This window comes from Crassostrea angulata, chromosome 1 (genome assembly GCF_025612915.1).
Source record: "Crassostrea angulata isolate pt1a10 chromosome 1, ASM2561291v2, whole genome shotgun sequence".
NCBI classification, from domain to species: Eukaryota; Metazoa; Mollusca; class Bivalvia; order Ostreida; family Ostreidae; genus Magallana; species Magallana angulata.
Window position 1 is genome coordinate 16,115,065 of NC_069111.1, and position 19,677 is coordinate 16,134,741.

Consider the following 19,677-nt stretch of genomic DNA (forward strand, 5'->3'; position numbering starts at 1 on the left):
GTTATCTGTCACTGGTGGCCATGGTTACGTTGTATCCTGGCGCCATGGGTCTCCGATAGTCTAACACTAAACGCTTCCCCTAACGATCGTCTCTTACCATTTCACGCAGCATATAACTTTGATAGTAAATATGCATAAAGACGAAAGGAGATTTCGATGTCCAGTGTCCTAAGTAATTAGGAGAAATACGTAATTTTGGAGAAAACTCACGAGACCAAAATAAACTATCGGAAACACATGAATTTCGGAAACGCATGACGGCAAGATACCAGACTAGAAAATTGAGGATATCTAGATAAACACGCCATATTGGATTGAGGTTTGTATTTATAATAATATTTTGACTTTTACATGAAAATACAGCATGAACTGGCAATTTATGTTTTATTAAATTTCATCAAATATTAAGAGAAAGATTTCGGCGGTAAAAAGTAGGCCAACGGCCTGCCTATGGACGTGGTTTAGGGGGCCGTTAGGTGAGGGGAGGGGGTATCTTGAACGCCGTTTTCAGACCAAATATCAAGCCAAACTAAATATCAGCCAGAATGAGGATGTACTTATTTTGTTTGGGAAGGAAAGGACGCTGAGTCCTGTAGGAAGACTTTTTCGGTATTTGTATGTAATGTGTTCCTATCGTGCCATTCCATTTAAATAAGGGGGACGGCGGTCATCTTGTACATTAGCGAATAAAAATGTAAACATTTCTTGAACTGGCTTGTTTTTTGCCCAAAACTGAATAAAACTGTTGTCAATAGATAGATATGAGGTTCTACATGTTGTTTTGTATGGCAAATTACGCATACAAGAGCATAACAATGCCCTTTTAAATTTAATAGAACTGCGCAGCTACAAACTTAAGTTCAAGATCTAAACATCTGAAAAAAGTATTAAAGGAGGTCATTAGTGTCCACTCTACAACCATTTGTTAAGGAAGAAGTCTAAACCTGCTTATTTAAGTTGTAACTTTTTCTCAAAAGTAGGTACCCTGTTCTTAAAATGGTTTTCAAAAACCATCAATTCGCACGAGATATTTTTGTCTGTGTCTATGGGACTACATTGAAGTTATTTTTACATTGACAACATTATATATTTTTTTTTATTAAAGACAATCCCTTTTTGGACCCCTATCCTACTTCTAAAATAATTTTATTTGATTTATACTTAAAGAACAAGAAAAAAAAACCCAATTGGAACTGTTATAGAAATGTCTGTCACATTCAACACAAATTGTTTTAAATTGTCATTTATATTTTGTCTATGAAAATATAACGTCAATGTGCCTCCATAGAAACAGGAGTTCGAAGTGGATTTTACTTGTCCTAAAAATAAATCCCATGTTGACTGATAAACAAGAGGCCCATGGGCCACATCGCTCACCTGAGGAACAATAGATATAACTAGAGCAAAGCTCGTTGCAAAGCAACGAGTGGGTCTTCCGTTAATGTCGGAAGTAAAGCTAGAAGTTCCTGTAAGAAGCAGAGCTCCTAAACCAATAACAAAAGTAACTAAAATAAAAAGATGAAACAATTCGAATTATTTCTGGTACGACTTAACAAAATCCGAATGATTTAGGTACGACTTAACAAAAACCTTTCCGATTTCAAGAACGAGTTTACCAAAAAAAATCCGAATGTGATCAAGTACGACTTAACAATTATTTTTGGTACGAGTTAATTTTACTTTGAATATAACGCTATTTTTTAAACCAAGGACGTGGAATCAAAATTTCCGGAAAAATCAATTTTTAAACCCCGATATCTCTGTAATGCATCTTCCGATTCAAAAAAGGATTTCAGTTTTGAACTCAGCATGAAAAATACTGTAAGATACGTACGTAAAAGTTTTAAAATTGAAAAACATGAAAATTCCAAAAAATTGGTTTTGCTTCCGGTTTCGACCGGAAGTGTCCGAATTGAGTTTCCAGCCTTATGTCATAAGTAAAACGATAGTTCTACCTTCTCTGTAAATCTCATAGCTTTACCTTAAATCAAAAATGAGAAAAGCTCCGGACAAAATCACTTTTTAAAACGTGAAAAACGTCAATATCTGACGAAATTGATGACGTCATCAAATAATTTGTTCATATCATAGAGATCTTTCAGATACACATTAAACCTGCAAATTTCAAAACAATCGATGGAAGCGTTTTTGAAATATTTGAGTTGGAAAAAAAATAAAAAGAATAATAACTAGAGCAAATCTCGTTGCAAAGCAACGAGTGGGTCTCCCGTTAATGTCGGAAGTAAAGCTGGAAGTTCCTGTAAGAAGCAGAGCTCTTAAACCACTAACAAGAGAAAGTAAAATAAAAAGATGAAAAAATCGAATTATTCCTGGTACGACTTAACAAAATCCGAATGATTTTAAGTACGACTTAACAAAAACCTTCTTGATTTTAAGAACAACTTAACAAAAAAAAATCCGAATGTGTCTAAGTAAGACTTAACAATTATTTTTGGTACGAGTTAATTTTACTTTAACATTACGCTATTTTTTAAACCAAGGACGCGGAAACAAAATTTCCGGAAAAATCAATTTTTAAACCCCGATATCTCTGTAATGCATCGTCTGATTTTCAAACGGATTTCAGTTTCGTATTCAGCATGAACAACTCTACAAACCTCGTATACATTTAAAATTAAAACGAAAAATTCGAAAATTCGAAAATTTTAAAACACTTCCGGTTTAGACCGGAAGTGACGGAAACTAATTTCCAGTCTTATGTCCAAATAAAAACGATCATTGCTTCAACACAGAAAATTCCAAGTCTTTATCTTGAACCGTTTTCGAAAAACTCCCTGGACAAAATCACTTTTTTAAAATTTTAAAATTGACGTAACGTAAAAACGGAAGTGACGTTGTAGTTTAAAATTTAAGATCTTTGAGGCACAGTAATGCTACATAATCCCTGAAAGTTTCATGTAAATCTGTTGAAAACTTTTTGAGATATTAAGCTTTGAAAAAGTCAGAAAAATAAAGAAAAAGAAAAATAATAATAACTAGAGCAAAGCTCGTTGCAAAGCAACGAGTGGGTTTTCCGCTAATGTCGAGAGCAACGCTAGAAGTACGTCTAAGAAGCAGAGTTCTTTATCTAGTAACAAAGAAACCTAAGTACAAAAAGATAAAAAAAAATCGAATGATTCTTGGTACAACTTAACATAATCCGAATGTTTTTAAGTACGACTTAACCAAAAACCCTTAATCATTTCAAGAACGACTTAACAAACAAAAAACCAATGTGTTTAAGTACGACTTATTTGACTTCATTTTAGGTACAAGTTTACTTTACCTTGAACTAACATCTTTTTTCTTAACCCAGAATGCAAAATTAAAATTTACGTAAAAAATCAATTTTGTTTAAAACATAATTCTGAGCAACTTTTTCTCTTCACTGCTTTTCAAAGGGTTGACCTTTCGTACTGTGTGCTCGTTGCGTCATTAATTGTCAGAAACTTATCGATGTAAAGTTTACTTTACTGTACCTCTGTGAATATTTTCTATGTAAAATTACTATGAACCAGACAACATTGAAATGGTGAACATTTCAAAGGGCCCCGCTTATGTAATTTCAGAGAATTCTGCTTTGACCTTGACCTATAACTTGAAATTTTTCCAGCTGGCATAGAACTTTTAATTCAATTTCATTCCTCCTAACATACATGCATTTTTGTTCAATCTGACCAAGATTAAGCATATTTGGAAAATAATCTACTGTCTAAAACTAATTTTAAAAAGATCTGCTATGACCTTCCAGGGCTCTACATTAACTTTTTTTCCTACTTGTCCATTCGGACAAGTGACCAAAACATTTACTTGTCCGAACTTCAACTTCACTTGTCCGAAAAATTTTCAATATTAAAGATCAAATATTGTCAACTTGAGAACTACAGTACTCTATTACTAAAATAAAATCATTTATTGATTAGTACTCTAGCTATAATTAATAACCTGACTTTTTAAATGGAAACTTAAAGTGTCTTTCCTATAATTATGTACATGTATTTGTTCTATATAACATTAAACATGATTTGTCAGCTGTAGCTTTGTCATGGCAAATTACAAGACATCTTAAATTTAGCATCAGGTTTAAAAATACATGTAACTGTTATATTGATTTCTCAGCTGTTTTTTAAACTAAACATGGAATGTCATCATAGTCTATCAATGATGAATGAAACCTAAAATAAGTTACATTTCTTTCCATAATCCTTTATCTTTGCTACCTTTTCTTCCTTTCTTTTTCTTAACATATGTGTTTGGTACTTTGTAAGAACTAAGATCCACACCTTGAAAGTTGTTTGAAATTAGTGAACTTCAATCCCGATCAAGAGTAACTCAATTGCATTGCAATTTGATGTCGGGATCGAAATTCAAAATAACTAATCGATAAACTTATAACGAGACTACAGATAAACTTATCACAAAACTTTCTTTTCTTTTTTAAATGTTGGAGACTTCTTACTATAAAAAATGCACTTGTCCAGTCGGACAAGTGGCCAGCAATATTCACTTGTCCGCATATTTTTTTAACTGGTACCGGACAAGCGGACAAGCGTTAATGTCGAGCCCTGCCTTCACATTGACAGACTTGGTTCAAGGTCACTGCACGCCATTAACCAATAAACTCTGTAAAGGTAAAATATTAGCCAAATTGGGGCTAAAAGGAGAGTATATCTATGCTCTTAAAATATGGATTTTTGTGTGATCTGATATGACCTTGACTCTTCATCTACAAATATCATTCGAGGTCATTGCATATATTTTGATCAAAGGCATCATGTGGGTGAAGTATGAGGCTGAATGGAGCAAAGGGAGAGAAGATATACTCCGGACAAGGATTTGTAAAAATATAATTCTGCTATGACCTTCACAGTTTCTTTTCACTGAAAATAGGTTCAAGGTCACTACACACCCTTTCACCCTTTACTCAAACGCTCTGCTTATGTGAAGTCTGAGCCAAATAAGGGTTAGTAGAAATTATATATGCTCTCAAAAAAGGATTTTTGCATGATCCGATATGATCTTCACCCTTTACCTAGAAATTTCATGCAAGGTCACTGCACATCGTTTAACCATAGAGACACTCTGTGAGTATTAGCCAGATTGGACCAAAGGGAAAAAAGATATGCCCCAGACAAGGATTTTATATATATAATTCTGCTATGACCTTAACCTTATACCTAAAAACATGGTTCAAGGTCACTGCACATCCTTCAACCAAAGGAACCCTGTGGATGAGGTATGAGCCTGAGTATGTTTTCTTCTGTATAATGAAATACCAATTAACTGACTATTCGGACAATAGCAAGTTTATTGTCCCACTCCACAGCAACTATTTCCCTTGGCTTTGCCTCATTAAATAGTTGCTGTCTTTGGGGACAATAAACTTGCTATTGTCCTCATACCCAGTAAATACTAAATAGGCATATAATATCCCATCCACCTACATTTCATGTTATATAACCTCCCGTTTGTAACCTTCAATTTCACTGTAAAGTCAACATATCTGTCATAGCCGCAAGTTTCACAATTTATTTCTGCTTCTCATGTACTTAAAATCAGGGGCCTTAATATTGCTTACCAATTCCAACAAGAGACATCCCTCTAACTATTGATAATCATTAAAATTCATTTCATGAATCTACGCAACAATGATAAACCTTCAAGTACAGTCACTCTCAATTTTACAAAAATATTGACGGTACTTTATCCGAAACTGTTTCTTGTACCTTTAACTTAGTACACTAACATTTTTATGAAAAGACTAAGAAAGCTAATGCAATTTTGAGAAAAAGAATACCACATATTGCCAATTCCACTGAGGTTTAATAAAAATATGGCCATTTAAGTGAACCCACCATTTCCAATTTCCTTTAGTAAACACAGATTTACAGGGTTCTCCATAGTAAAACATCTTTACCTGACCTTTTAGAGGTCAACTTTTGTTCAACCACCTTTAAAAAGAAACCTTATTCAATACAACATACCCCTACATGATATAATCATGATAAAAGCTTCACATCACTTAGAAATACCCTTACATGTATACCCCCCACCCCCCAATCTTTTGATTTTCATAAAAAGTCATGGTTTGAAATGTTTTACCTAATTTTATGAAACGTGTGGCAATTTCCTTGAGTAATTTCTCACACATATGAAAACAATCATCAATGATTCTAAAATTTGATCTTTATTTGTTTATTGTATGATTTGTACCATTTTAATTAACAAATAGACAGCTGTCCTGCTTGTGATTTCTTGTTTTCATGAAAAAAGTAAGCTAACAATCATATTTAGTGAATATCTAATCTATTCTGATTTTTAGTCTCCTTCTAACCATGCTAAAACAGTAAGTTACAACCTACAAGTAAGACATCTGCCTTAAATTAAAATTAAATTCAAACACACCCAGGTAGCTGGAGACAGATCGAGTTGATTTCAATGAAAAATTTTCAAATTTGACATGTTTTTCTACTTTTTTTTATGCATATATACCTTAGAAAGGTAGAAATAGGTTGTTTCTTGTTCATTTCAAAAGTAATTATCATAGCAGATGTTATTTCAAAGTCAAATGTACATTTACATATCCTACATGTAATCTTAATGCAGACAATTAAATAGAGGGGGGGGGGGATTTTTCAATTATGTAAACACATCTAAATATCTTTATGAAATAAAAAATAAAGGAAACATAATTGCATACTTTTATTGAAAAACAAATTTTCACAGCAATTATGAATTTCTTTATAAACAGCCTTAATTTTGTTTTCATAATTTCTTATCAAACACAAACCACAACATGGCATGATGCTTTCTTCAAGTTCCATTATTGTTTATGCATTATCGGATTTAATTTGAATTACCGTTAAATAGTCTGTAGAACACAAGGAATATGCATGTGGATAGAGGTGACAGGTTAATCTCAGGAGCTGACCCACAAGAATCAACAGGTACCGGTAAAAGCCATGTGGTAACAAGAGTCTGTTTTGAGCTGAAATAAAAAAAAAAAATAATTAGCTGTGTTTACATACATGTACTAGTAATAGCTGTGTTTACATTAACATATGCATAGTATTTCTGGAAAAAATACACTGACCATGCAGTGTAATAGGTATGACATATCCCAATACATGACATAACATTTAGGCAGTACAAGATCAAAAATTTGCATATCAAGTCATAATATAATATAAAAAAATTTTCATAGGTATAAACACTTATCAAATTGAGAGAGAGAGAGTTTGAGAGAGAGAGAGAGAGTTTATTACCGTACTTGTAGTGCAACAGTCAATATTTCAATTCGTAAATTACAAACGAATATTACCCACCGAACAGCGTCAAAGTACATGTACTGGTATTAGCTTCTGGTATACCATTTTTTATCAATTCTACTGTGTTTTTTTTTTTGCAAATAAATTTAGCAAGTATTTTCTTATAAATTACATGTTTTAAAAACAATACTATGTGTAATAAGCATAAAACATGTATGAGTAAACTTAATGAAGAATTTTTAATAAATTATTTTTCACAGAATGTGGTACATTACATGTATGTCAATCTTTATAAAACTAGCGTATATTTCGTGCGCCATAAATTGCAAGTTTTTTGTAAATATCATTTACTTGCATGATAGGTATATATGGTCTAACCAAAATTTTCTTCACAAAGCTACAGCTGTATGTACCACATATATGTTTTGTCACAAGTATACATTTAAAAAAAAACAACCCCAAATTCCAACAGTTGAAATAAACTCAACTCATTCTCTGATAAGTTCATTGTGTTTTGTGCGTGCATATCTTATTTGTCTGCTGCAACAGCAGCCAATCAGCGGTAAGCTGAATCCACAAAAAGAAAGTTTGTGTTTTAGGAGCGGGTAAATTGTTTATGCGACACTGTCAAGAAAACCACACCAAATAATAACAGGAAACATAAATATTCACTTATATGTATTGTGTTGTAAAGTAAAGGTTTTTAACACTTATTGCATCTTGCAAAACATGTGATGACCCTTAATCATCTGTCATATATCTGATATACATGTATATGTAAAAGATGGGAGAAATAACGACGGAACAAACTGGGATTCGAACCTGGCCCTCTGAATCTCTAGTCAAGTGCTCTACCAACTGAGCTACATGTATCTGGCACCGGTATTCAAACCAGTCTGACCGTCACATTCCTTCCCCCTCGAAGATCACCCCTGGCAGGAGTTAACCTGTTAGTTCCAGGGGTTGGTCACAACACCAATATTGTAACAGGATGGGAGAAATAATGAAGGACCAAACCGGGATTTGAACCTGGGCCCCCTGAATCTCTAGTCAGGTGCTCTACCAACTGAGCTATCTGGCACTGGTATTCAAACCGGTCTGATCATCACATATATAAAGAATTATTTTAAACAATGTTGTTCAATAAAAAATAACACGCGCAACCTTCAGTTTTTGTCTGTAATTAATCAATATTGGCGTGCGATCAATTCTCGCCGAGTAGCACTTCTCACCAGTGCATTGTTACGTCATTTTATCAACACATAAAATTATATACGAAAATATGATGTTACAGTGCACCAGCGAGAAATGGTCCTCGACGAGAACTGCTCGCAGGCCTGTACTGCCAGTAGTCAGATTAAAAAAAGAGAATAAAAAATTACATTTAAAACATTAACAAGGACAATTTAAGTACACATCATAACTGCTAAACAAGGAAAATTATGTGAACTGGTAGAATAGTACGCATAGTTCTAACTTGTAACCTACATGTACAAGTACATGTACCGGGTACCCGTTGGTCTGCTAAACCTTTCTAATGATACAATGATTGGCATCATAAAGATATTAAAGTCATGTTTTAACTCTGAAGTCTGAAGTATACAATTTTATTTACTTGAAGTTATGTCTACAGGATATTCATGACTACATTTGGAGTCTTCTGCACAAGAATATATGATATGTTTCTAATTAGACCGCATAGTTCTAACTTGTAACCTACATGTACAAGTACATGTACCGGGTACCCGTTGGTCTGCTAAACCTTTCTAATGATACAATGATTGGCATCATAAAGATATTAAAGTCATGTTTTAACTCTGAAGTCTGAAGTATACAATTTTATTTACTTGAAGTTATGTCTACAGGATATTCATGACTACATTTGGAGTCTTCTGCACAAGAATATATGATATGTTTCTAATTAGACCGCATAGTTCTAACTTGTAACCTACATGTACAAGTACATGTACCGGGTACCCGTTGGTCTGCTAAACCTTTCTAATGATACAATGATTGGCATCATAAAGATATTAAAGTCATGTTTTAACTCTGAAGTCTGAAGTATACAATTTTATTTACTTGAAGTTATGTCTACAGGATATTCATGACTACATTTGGAGTCTTCTGCACAAGAATATATGATATGTTTCTAATTAGACCGCATAGTTCTAACTTGTAACCTACATGTACAAGTACATGTACCGGGTACCCGTTGGTCTGCTAAACCTTTCTAATGATACAATGATTGGCATCATAAAGATATTAAAGTCATGTTTTAACTCTGAAGTCTGAAGTATACAATTTTATTTACTTGAAGTTATGTCTACAGGATATTCATGACTACATTTGGAGTCTTCTGCACAAGAATATATGATATGTTTCTAATTAGACCGCATAGTTCTAACTTGTAACCTACATGTACAAGTACATGTACCGGGTACCCGTTGGTCTGCTAAACCTTTCTAATGATACAATGATTGGCATCATAAAGATATTAAAGTCATGTTTTAACTCTGAAGTCTGAAGTATACAATTTTATTTACTTGAAGTTATGTCTACAGGATATTCATGACTACATTTGGAGTCTTCTGCACAAGAATATATGATATGTTTCTAATTAGAGCCTGCTTTGAATTTTGAGTTGAAAATTCACAATCTGTTATTTTTTTAAATAGATAAATTCAGTTACCCTTTCCAGTCCCCCATGAACCTCGAGCGAGTCTAAACATCCATGAAACATGTAAAAATTACACGTTAACCTAGTAAACAAACACCCACACCATAACAAAAACAAACTGTGTGCACGTACTTACATGTACATTAATACTATATACTAAATTTTAACTTTAACTTTTTTAAACTTTAAAAGGAGTAAAAGCCTCACCTTCTTCAGTAACATCCACATAAATCACACACTTTAATGTCCATATTTTCCCCTGTATTACTCGTAGCTTATCAACGGCCGATCGTCGACAGAAGTGTGGCTGTCAGAATTTCCTCGTAAACGATTCACACGAGAAAAATATCCTCCTTAAACAAATATGTAGTATTGTTCCCTGTGCATGTTCATATGTTTCACAGTAAATTGAAAATGCATTTGTACGTCGAAAGAATACACAACTTCTCTTCTGCATTACGGCTCTCTCTTTTCTACAATGCCGTTCGTTACTGTTTACATTCGGCGCGCGCGGGGGTTACAAACAGGGGCGCCCCGACAAATAGTTGCACATAGAACGTTAAAATAATGTGTGTTCATTGAATTCATAAATGATATAAATGAAAAAAATGAAATTGAATCACAACTATTTAACTAAGACGCAACACAACGTAATGCAGTATATGCCTGGGCCTTAAAGTGGCATTTGTTCGCTTGTGTGTCTATGTAGACAAATTAACTCGTTCATGTAACGTTACGATTCACACATATTTGTTTTATGAAATTTGAAAAAAATAGGGCACAGAACTTTTTAAATTTGATACCAAATGACATTATTTAATATATTAACAATAACTGAATTAATTTTTTTTCATAAAATGATAACGATTTTTGCTATCAGAAAAATACGTGTATGAGCTGCTGACCCCTAATTATAGGGGCCAGCCCTTTTTTCTTAATTTTAAATGAAAGCTCTCGTTATTCTAAACAACTTTTGTTCTATATGTATTAACAAAATATTTTTAGTTTAAAGGTTATAATACAAAAAGCAACAAAATTTCAGCCCCGAAAAAATCTTAAACTTTGGCGACAAATAGCTCAAAAACTAACAAAGAAATTACCAAAATTTTCATGCCAGCAAAACTATAAAATGTTACCGACAATTTCGCCAAATTTCATGCATCTATCATCTGTAGTTCCCGAGATCAACTCTGGACAAAAGACCCCCCAATTTTCAATTAAAGGGCAATAACTCATAACCGGAAGTGAATTTTAAAAATTTGAAAAAAACGTCTAGAGATATTAATATCATCTACATACCCTGAAAGTTTCATAGCAATCAGACAAAAAATGTTCGAGAAATCTCGTGCACAAAATTTGCGGGAAAAAAAAAAAATAATAATAAGAAACAGTAGAATAACAGAAGGGTTTTCCGTTGAAAAACGGAAAACCCTAATGAAAAAGAAACAATAGAATAACAAGAGGGTCTTCCGTTGAAAACGGAAGACCCTAATAATAAGAATAAGAAAAAAAAGAAACCGTAGAAAAACAAAAGGGTCTTCCGTTGGAAACGGAAGACCCTAATAAAGTCAGCTTAATGGAGTCATAATACAAACAATCTGGACAATGTACAATAATACATGTAGATCCTGTATAAATAAAATCCATTTTTCCCCCTTGGAACTCGGATAGCCCTGATTGCTGCCAATATTTACAAGAGCAGACTTTAATCACCGCTCCTGCACATATATAGGGACTCAACGTTACGCAGGCAGGGATGACCGCACACCCACGCAACTCAACAGGTACCAATGTTTACGCAAGCAGGGATGACCGCACACTTGCGCCAACAGCTCAACCTAACGCAAGCAGGGAGTGCCGCACACTTGCGCTAGAAAGACCTGAACACCAGCAGGGATGACCATACATTAGTGCTCCGCCGCAACCACCACCAATTCAAGCAGATATGACTGCACACTTGTATGAATGCGATACAGGGCAGGAATGACCGCACACTTTGTATCGAAGGTTAGAAACCACGTAGATTAGATAGAGCTAGGATGTTCACACACTCAATCTATCCATACCTGTTCAAGTTTAACCCCAAACAGTTGCTCATCGAAATGCAATAGACACTGTCCCTATATATGTGCCAACCTAAAATAATTCATAGTATCTAAAAATTGGAAATCAAAAATAAACAAACTAATCCGGCCTTACCCAAAACGTCTTATGCAGAACAACTTATATACATTGAATATTTATTATTGTATAAAAATAATCATCACAATAATTGGTTAACAGTGGATGCATTAATTAAAATAATCAAGAATCAATAAATCAAGGGCAATAACTCAATACAGTAATACAAAAAGATTCTAATGAAAAAATAGCTGCCTGCTTCAATTTTATAGTCATATCACATGTTGAGTATTGCAGTTCTCAAAAAGATCCTTTACAATTGTTTATATATGGGATATTTAGCTACATCAAACTCTGAACCTTCTTGTGAGGCCGAAGAATTGTCCTGGAGCCAAAGTTTTAACAATTATAAAGAATCATCTTGCTGATTAGTTTCTGAGAAGAAGATTTTTAAAGATTTACTCTATATATTCCTATGTAAAACTTTAACACCCCCCCCCCCATGTGGCCCCACCCTACCCCCGGGGGTCATGAATTTCACAACTTTGAATCTACACTACCTGAGGATGCTTCCACACAAGTTTCAGCTTTCCTGGCTGTTTAGTTTCTGAGAAGAAGATTTTTAAAGATTTACTCTATATATTCCTATGTAAAACTTCGACCCCCCATTGTGCCCCACCCTACCCCCAGGGATCATGATTTTCACAACTTTGAATCTACATAACCTGAGGATGCTTCCACAACAGTTTCACCTTTCCTGGCTGATTAGTTTCTGAGAAGAAGATTTTCAAAGATTTACTCTATATATTTCTTTGTAAAATTTTAACACCCCCCCCCCAATGTGGCCTCACCCTACCCCCAGGGATCATGATTTTCACAACTTTGAATCTACACTACCTGAGGATGCTTCCACACAAGTTTCGGCTTTCCTGGCTGTTTAGTTTCTGAGAAGAAGATTTTTAAAGATTTACTCTATATATTCCTATGTAAAACTTCGACCCCCCATTGTGGCCCCACCCTACCCCCGGGGGTCATGAATTTTACAACTTTGAATCTACACTACCTGAGGATGCTTCCACACAAGTTTCAGCTTTCCTGGCTGTTTAGTTTCTGAGAAGAAGATTTTTAAAGATTTACTCTATATATTCCTATGTAAAACTTCGACCCCCCATTGTGGCCCCACCCTTACCCCGGGGGTCATGATTTCACAACTTTGAATCTACACTACCTGAGGATGCTTCCACACAAGTTTCGGCTTTCCTGGCTGTTTAGTTTCTGAGAAGAAGATTTTTAAAGATTTACTCTATATATTCCTATGTAAAACTTCGACCCCCCATTGTGGCCCCACCCTACCCCCGGGGGTCATGAATTTCACAACTTTGAATCTACACTACCTGAGGATGCTTCCACACAAGTTTCAGCTTTCCTGGCTGTTTAGTTTCTGAGAAGAAGATTTTTAAAGATTTACTCTATATATTCCTATGTAAAACTTCGACCCCCCATGTGGCCTCACCCTACCCCCGGGGGTCATGAATTTCACAACTTTAAATCTACATTACCTGAGGATGCTTCCACACAAGTTTCAGCTTTCCTGGCTGTTTAGTTTCTGAGAAGAAGATTTTTAAAGATTTACTCTATATATTCCTATGTAAAACTTCGACCCCCCATTGTGGCCCCACCCTACCCCCGGGGGTCATGAATTTCACAACTTTGAATCTACACTACCTGAGGATGCTTCCACACAAGTTTCAGCTTTCCTGGCTTTCTGGTTCTTGAGAAGAAGCTTTTTGAAAATTTCTCGAAATTTTTCATTAATTTCTAATTATCTCCCCTTGAAAACGGGTGTGGCCCTTAATTTTCACAACTTTGAATCCCCTTTGCCTAAGGATGATTTGGGCCAAGTTTGGTTAAAATTGGCCTAGTAGTTCTTGAGAAGATGTTGAAAATGTGAAAAGTTTACGGACGGACGGACAGACGGACGGACAGACGACAGACAAAATGTGATCAGAATAGCTCACTTGAGCTTTCAGCTCAGGTGAGCTAAAAACAGGGTACCCTATTTTGATGCAAAATTACTGAAATGTTGTGCAAAATTCAATCCTTTTCTCAACAAATGGTTGTAGAGAGGACACCAATGAATCTTTTTCTTATTTTATCAGATTTTTAAACCTTAAAAAAAAAGTCTGCAGCTGTGCAGTTCTACAGCTGTTCTAAGTGATTTAAAAGGCATTGTACTGTTTGTTCTTGTATGCGTAATATGCATACAAAAACAACATGTAAAATCTCATATCTATTAATTTTTCATAAACAGTTTTAGTTCGTTTTGGGCAGAGACAAACCAGTTCATGAAATGTTTACATTTTTATTCTCAATTGAACAAGATGTCCACACACCCCTTTAACTATTAATAATCAATATTGCTTTCAATATTAAGAAAAAGATGACAAAATAGCTTAGCCCAGTAAATTTTAATAGATATTGACCATGTTACTCCAACCACACACACTACGTAAAAAATCAGGGGTTTTATGTTCATTTTATATTTTTTATACCTCTACATCCGCTTTGTAGGCAATGTTTGAACAACCTTAACTATTTGTCCAAATCATACAATCTCATAAGTAAAATGTTTAAACATTACAAAAAAGACAGTCACTATATTTATATAATGTACTTTGCACACAAAATGACAGTTTATTGCTTAAAAAAAATATGAATCTAAGCGGTTTTAGAAATATGTTTATTTTTAAGGTTGTTCTACAATAAGTTAAGTGTCTGACCATGGATCCTAGGGCTTGGGTCAAGGATGTGTTCCAGTGTCATCTCTGCGAGACCCCTGGTTCTCCTATGTATTGTGATATTTGTCACATACATCTGTGTAAAGCCTGTGTGGGGGAACATATCTCTGATCCATCTATAGAACACAAAGTAGTCCCACTTGAGTACCGTGGATTAACTACTTATTATCCTAAATGTCCAAAACATTCCACAAAACAATGTGAACTTCGTTGTGAACAATGTGACATTCCTATTTGTTCACAATGTATATCCTCTGGTGAACATGAACAGCACGGAAAAGTTGACATTTTGGAAAGTATTGAACACAAAAAATCCATAATACAGAGAGATTTACAAGATCTAGAGAAAACAATATATCCCAAATACCAAGAGACTGCATATAACTTTCAAATGCAGAAAGCTGATCTAAATAAAAATACACAGAAATTGACAGCAGCCATCGACAAACATGGAGAAGCCCTGCACAGAGAAATAGACACCATAATACAGAAGCTGAAATATGATCTCGGTGAAATGGACTCAAAACACCTGGCTGTCCTTAAAAAAGAGGAGGATAAAATCAAACGCACCATTTCTGAAATCACACAGTGCATTGCAGCTCTGAAGGAATTACTAAACTCTAATGATGCCAGCCTTGTCTCTGCCTACGAATCTATCTTTGCTTATTTCGGAAGACCGCCTCCTAGACTCACTATTGTATTACCGAGTTTTACCCCACATAAGTTAAACAAAGAACAGCTTTTTTAAACAGTTTGGGTTTATATCAAAAGTACCTTTTAAAACAGAAAAACCTGTCTGCACAATGAATTTTCCAGGTGCCGAGTCCTCCCTTCCAGACAGACCGCTCATTGATGAACCAAGGCTCATCGCCAATATAAACACCGAACAAATAGGATTATGTGGCGCGTCTTGTTTGAGGGATGATAAAATATGGGTTTGTGGTGACGGTGAGAATACAATAAGACTCTATGATCTGGGGGGAAATCTAGCGAAGTCAATCCCAACCAAGTCAGGTAACAAGTCATCAGAAACGCATGTAACAGTTACAATGAGTGGGGATCTAGTTTACACTGATTTCAGTAACAGGACTGTGAACATAGTGAAGAATACACAGATACAGACCCTGATAAGACTACGAGGGTGGAAACCTTACGATGTCTGTAGTACCTCCACTGGTGACCTCCTGGTTGTTATGGAAAGTGATGATATGAGACAAGCAAAAGTTGGGCGTTACTCTGGGTCCACAGCGGTACAAAGTATTCAGTTCAATGACATAGGACAACCTCTCTATTCATCTGGCAGTTCGAATTCTGTTGGCTTTGTCAAAGAAACAGCAATGAGTTACAATTCAAAATACATCAGCGAAAACAGGAACCTAGATGTTTGCGTGTCAGACTTCGGAGCCTGTGCAGTAGTGGTAGTCAATCAGGCCGGGAAATTCCGGTTTACCTACACTGGCTTTCCCACTACTATGAAGGGACAGTTTCGGCCATGTGGCATCACTACAGACAGTCAGAGTCGGATCCTGACAGCAGACTTTCCCAACCAATGCATTCACATCCTGGATCAGGACGGACAATTCCTCCGCTACATTGACAACTGCCATTTACAGCGTCCAAAGGATTTATGTGTGGACACCAGAGACAACCTCTTTATTGCTGAGTTCAAAACAGGGAACGTGAAAATAATTCAATATCTAATGTAAACAAACTATGCACATACCTATATGTATTCAAGTTTGCATTGTGTTTGTAAATTTATAATTGAATTTGGCCTTACAAACTTGTAAACGAGTAATCATTTCTGCTGATTAAGCTTACACTCGTTTTGTAGATTTGGCTACAGTTAAAGTATAAAGAAATCATTTTTGATCAGTTTTGATATCATCATACGTCCTAAATCATTTGAAGAATACAAGAGCAGTAACCCTTTCCTTGTGATTGTTAAATTCATAAAGGTCTGAAACAAACAGCCCGTCTTGGTGAGGTACCTGTAAAGGGCGAAACGAAATAGAAACGAAACGAAATATACCGAAACGAAACTATCCATACCGAAACGAAATCAAAACGAAACCTACCGAAACGACGTTTTAAATTCTGTTGTAAAAGACTTGAACAAAAGAAATAAAGTTGTACGTATTGCCGACAAGTTTGGGTGGGATGTCGTGCAAGAATATCAAGATGACCTTAATACTGATGATGCTGATGATGCTACTAAGCTTAGACAAGCTATTTTTAGAGCAAAGAAAAGAAACAACAACAGGAAGCCTCATGAGCGTAACAACCGTTCGTATTCTGGACAAGATTTGTAGGGCATTCCGGGACTCTTTTTTTGCGTCCGCATGGGCAGGATTTTGGATCAAGTTTCACCAGAGCAGAGTATGGAAGATATCCCTATTATCAGCCGTTCACATCATCTCAGCAATGGTACAGAAAGGCGGCATCATCTTCAAGTGGAAGTAGCGGAGCAGCAGCCCGGAACATCTGCTTCTACTGCAACAAGTTCGGACACTGGGCCAACAAATGTTCGGAAAAGGGAAACGACAGTTTCACAAACACAGCACCAGCAACAGCATCAGGCAGCAAACAATGACTTGGTGAGAGACTGTATTTTGTACAATGTGTTCGAATTTAAAAACTCTACTTCATCCAAAGTTAAAGGCAATTTAAAAATACATTTAAATTTTTGGGAAAGCCAAATACATGCTTCAGATTTTATTATGAATGATATACGGTATGGTTATTTTATTCCATTTGTAACTGAGCCGATAGCAGTGTTGCTGAAGAATAACAAATCTGCATTTCAGCACAGAGATTTTGTTGAGTCTGCTATTAATGAGTAATTGGTTTCAGGAATAGTTGTGGAGCAGACAGATAAACCTTTTGTTGTTAATCCTTTATCTGTAGCTGTTGACTCGGAAGGTTAATGTAGGTTGATTTTAGACCTTAGACACGTTAATCATGTATTGACAAAAGAAAATTTAAAATGGAAGGTATTGTGCATGCATTACAAATGGTAATGAAAAGGGGATTCATGTACAAATTTGACTTAAAGTCTGGGTATCATCAAGTTGATATTCATGAATTACATCAAAAGTATCTAGGATTATCATGGAAGTTTGAAAGCAAAACCAGATATTTTATTTTTACATGTTTACCTTTTGGATTATCAAGTGCTCCATATTAATTTACAAAGTTGCTCAGACCATTGGTCAAATTTTGGAGATGTAAAGGATTTAAATGTATTGTTTATTTAGATGACGGATGAGGTATAGCTGAAGATTATGCTACCTGTGTAAAGGTTGCTATGGAAGTTGAAAAAGACTTACGTTGTGCAGGTTTTGTAGTGAATAAAGAAAAGGGTGAATTTAAACCTAAGCAAGTTATTAAGTGGTTAGGTTTTGTATGGAATACAAACAATGGAACTCTTGCAGTACCAGACGAAAAATATTTAAAATTTCAGGAAGATATTTAATTTGTTGCTCATAACAAAAATTCTATTATAGCAAGACAGTTGGCTAAAGTTACAGGGAAGATTGTTTCATTTTCATTTAGCCTTCGTAATATTTGTTATATTATGTCTAGATACATGCATGTAGCTATAGCAGAATGTTTATCTCAGATTATCTTATTCAATGATAATATAATTTACGAAATTATGATTTGGTTAAACAATTGTAGATTTCTAGCCAGAGTGTGTCATTTTGTAAGTGACAATCCTCCTGAGCAGATTTTATATACAGATGCAAGCAACACGACAGGAGCAGGTTATTCTGTTAAAACTCTGTAAAAATTCTGTAGTTCATTACATGTGGACACCCGAGCAGAGGTGTCAAAGTTCTACATGGAAAAAACTTAACGCTGTTTAAAGCTGTACAAGTTACATTAGAAAGTCTGAAGAATATGTTAAGTAAAAGGTTACTTAAGTTGTTCACCGATAACCAAAATGTTGTAAGAATTGTAGGGAAAGGCAGTATGAACAAAGAATTACAAAACTTAGCACTGTCAATCTTTACTGTTTGTTTGCAGAACAAAATTAGATTAAAAACAGAATGGATTCCAAGATATGAGAATGAAATTGCCGATGCTTACAGTAAGATTTTTGATTTTGATGACTGGTCTGTGGGTGATCATATTTTTCAATTGTTTAATAGGAAATGGGGTTCTTATGAGTATGATTTATTTGCAGATTGTAATAACAATAAATTGGAAATATTATATTCCAGATTTTGGAATCCAATTACAGCAGGAGTAGATGCTTTTGGGTTTGACTGGTCAGTTGGTAATAACTGGATTGTACCTCCAATTAATTCAATTGCAAGAACAATTAATCATTTGAAATTTTGCAAAGCAAGAGGGACTCTTATTGTTCCAAAGTGGCCGACAGCAACATTTTGGTCTATTTTGGTTTAACCATTTTCTGGAAATTTCAAGATTTGGTTAAAGAATGGGTGGACTATTATAAGCCTCATATGTTTTTTCAGAAAGGGTCTCATGAAGAGAGCGTATTTGCTGAACCACAATTTCAAATGAACGTGTTGGTACTTCGTATCGATTGTACAGATTTCTGAAAAGTTTTTGCCTTTGGTATTCCTAATTTTATCATATTGTGCCTCGATGGAGCAATATGACTAATTTAGCCTTGATGGGCACATGAACTGTTTAGCCTTGATGGGGCATTGTGTTTGATTTAGCCTTTATGGGACACATTGACTTAATAGCCTTGATGGGGCATATACATGATTGATTTAGCCTTGATTGGGCATTGTGTTTGATATAGCCTTGATGGGGCATTGTATTTGATATAGCCTTG

The 19,677-nt window shown here is 35.1% G+C and overlaps 1 protein-coding gene, 1 long non-coding RNA gene and 1 pseudogene across 2 annotated transcripts; 2 read left to right on the top strand and 1 right to left on the bottom strand.

The window, feature by feature from the left end:
* Nucleotides 1-16,574, top strand: LOC128155718 (uncharacterized; annotated as a pseudogene).
* Nucleotides 6,690-10,450, bottom strand: LOC128155740 (uncharacterized). Its single transcript, XR_008239636.1, has 2 exons — nucleotides 10,153-10,450; nucleotides 6,690-6,988 (listed from the first exon to the last, which is right to left on the bottom strand). It is a non-coding gene; the product is annotated as an uncharacterized LOC128155740 (long non-coding RNA).
* A 632-nt stretch (nucleotides 16,575-17,206) lies between the features above and the next one.
* On the top strand, nucleotides 17,207-19,222 carry LOC128155728 (uncharacterized). Its single transcript, XM_052817579.1, has 3 exons — nucleotides 17,207-17,461; nucleotides 18,894-18,957; nucleotides 19,091-19,222. Exons 1-3 carry the CDS (start codon nucleotides 17,207-17,209, stop codon nucleotides 19,117-19,119), a joined length of 348 nt encoding a protein of 115 aa, XP_052673539.1. The 3' UTR covers nucleotides 19,120-19,222.
* The last annotated feature ends 455 nt before the right edge of the window (nucleotides 19,223-19,677 follow it).

Excerpts from the sequence above, each read along its gene's own strand:
- LOC128155728 (XM_052817579.1), top strand. The coding sequence starts at position 17,207 with ATGGGCAGGATTTTGGATCAAGTTTCACCAGAGCAGAGTATGGAAGAT. Across the intron at positions 17,462-18,893 it reads AGGCAGCAAACAATGACTTG|AACAAAATTAGATTAAAAAC; the intron begins GTGAGAGACTGT and ends GTTTGTTTGCAG. Across the intron at positions 18,958-19,090 it reads TGAAATTGCCGATGCTTACA|ATTTTGGAATCCAATTACAG; the intron begins GTAAGATTTTTG and ends ATTATATTCCAG.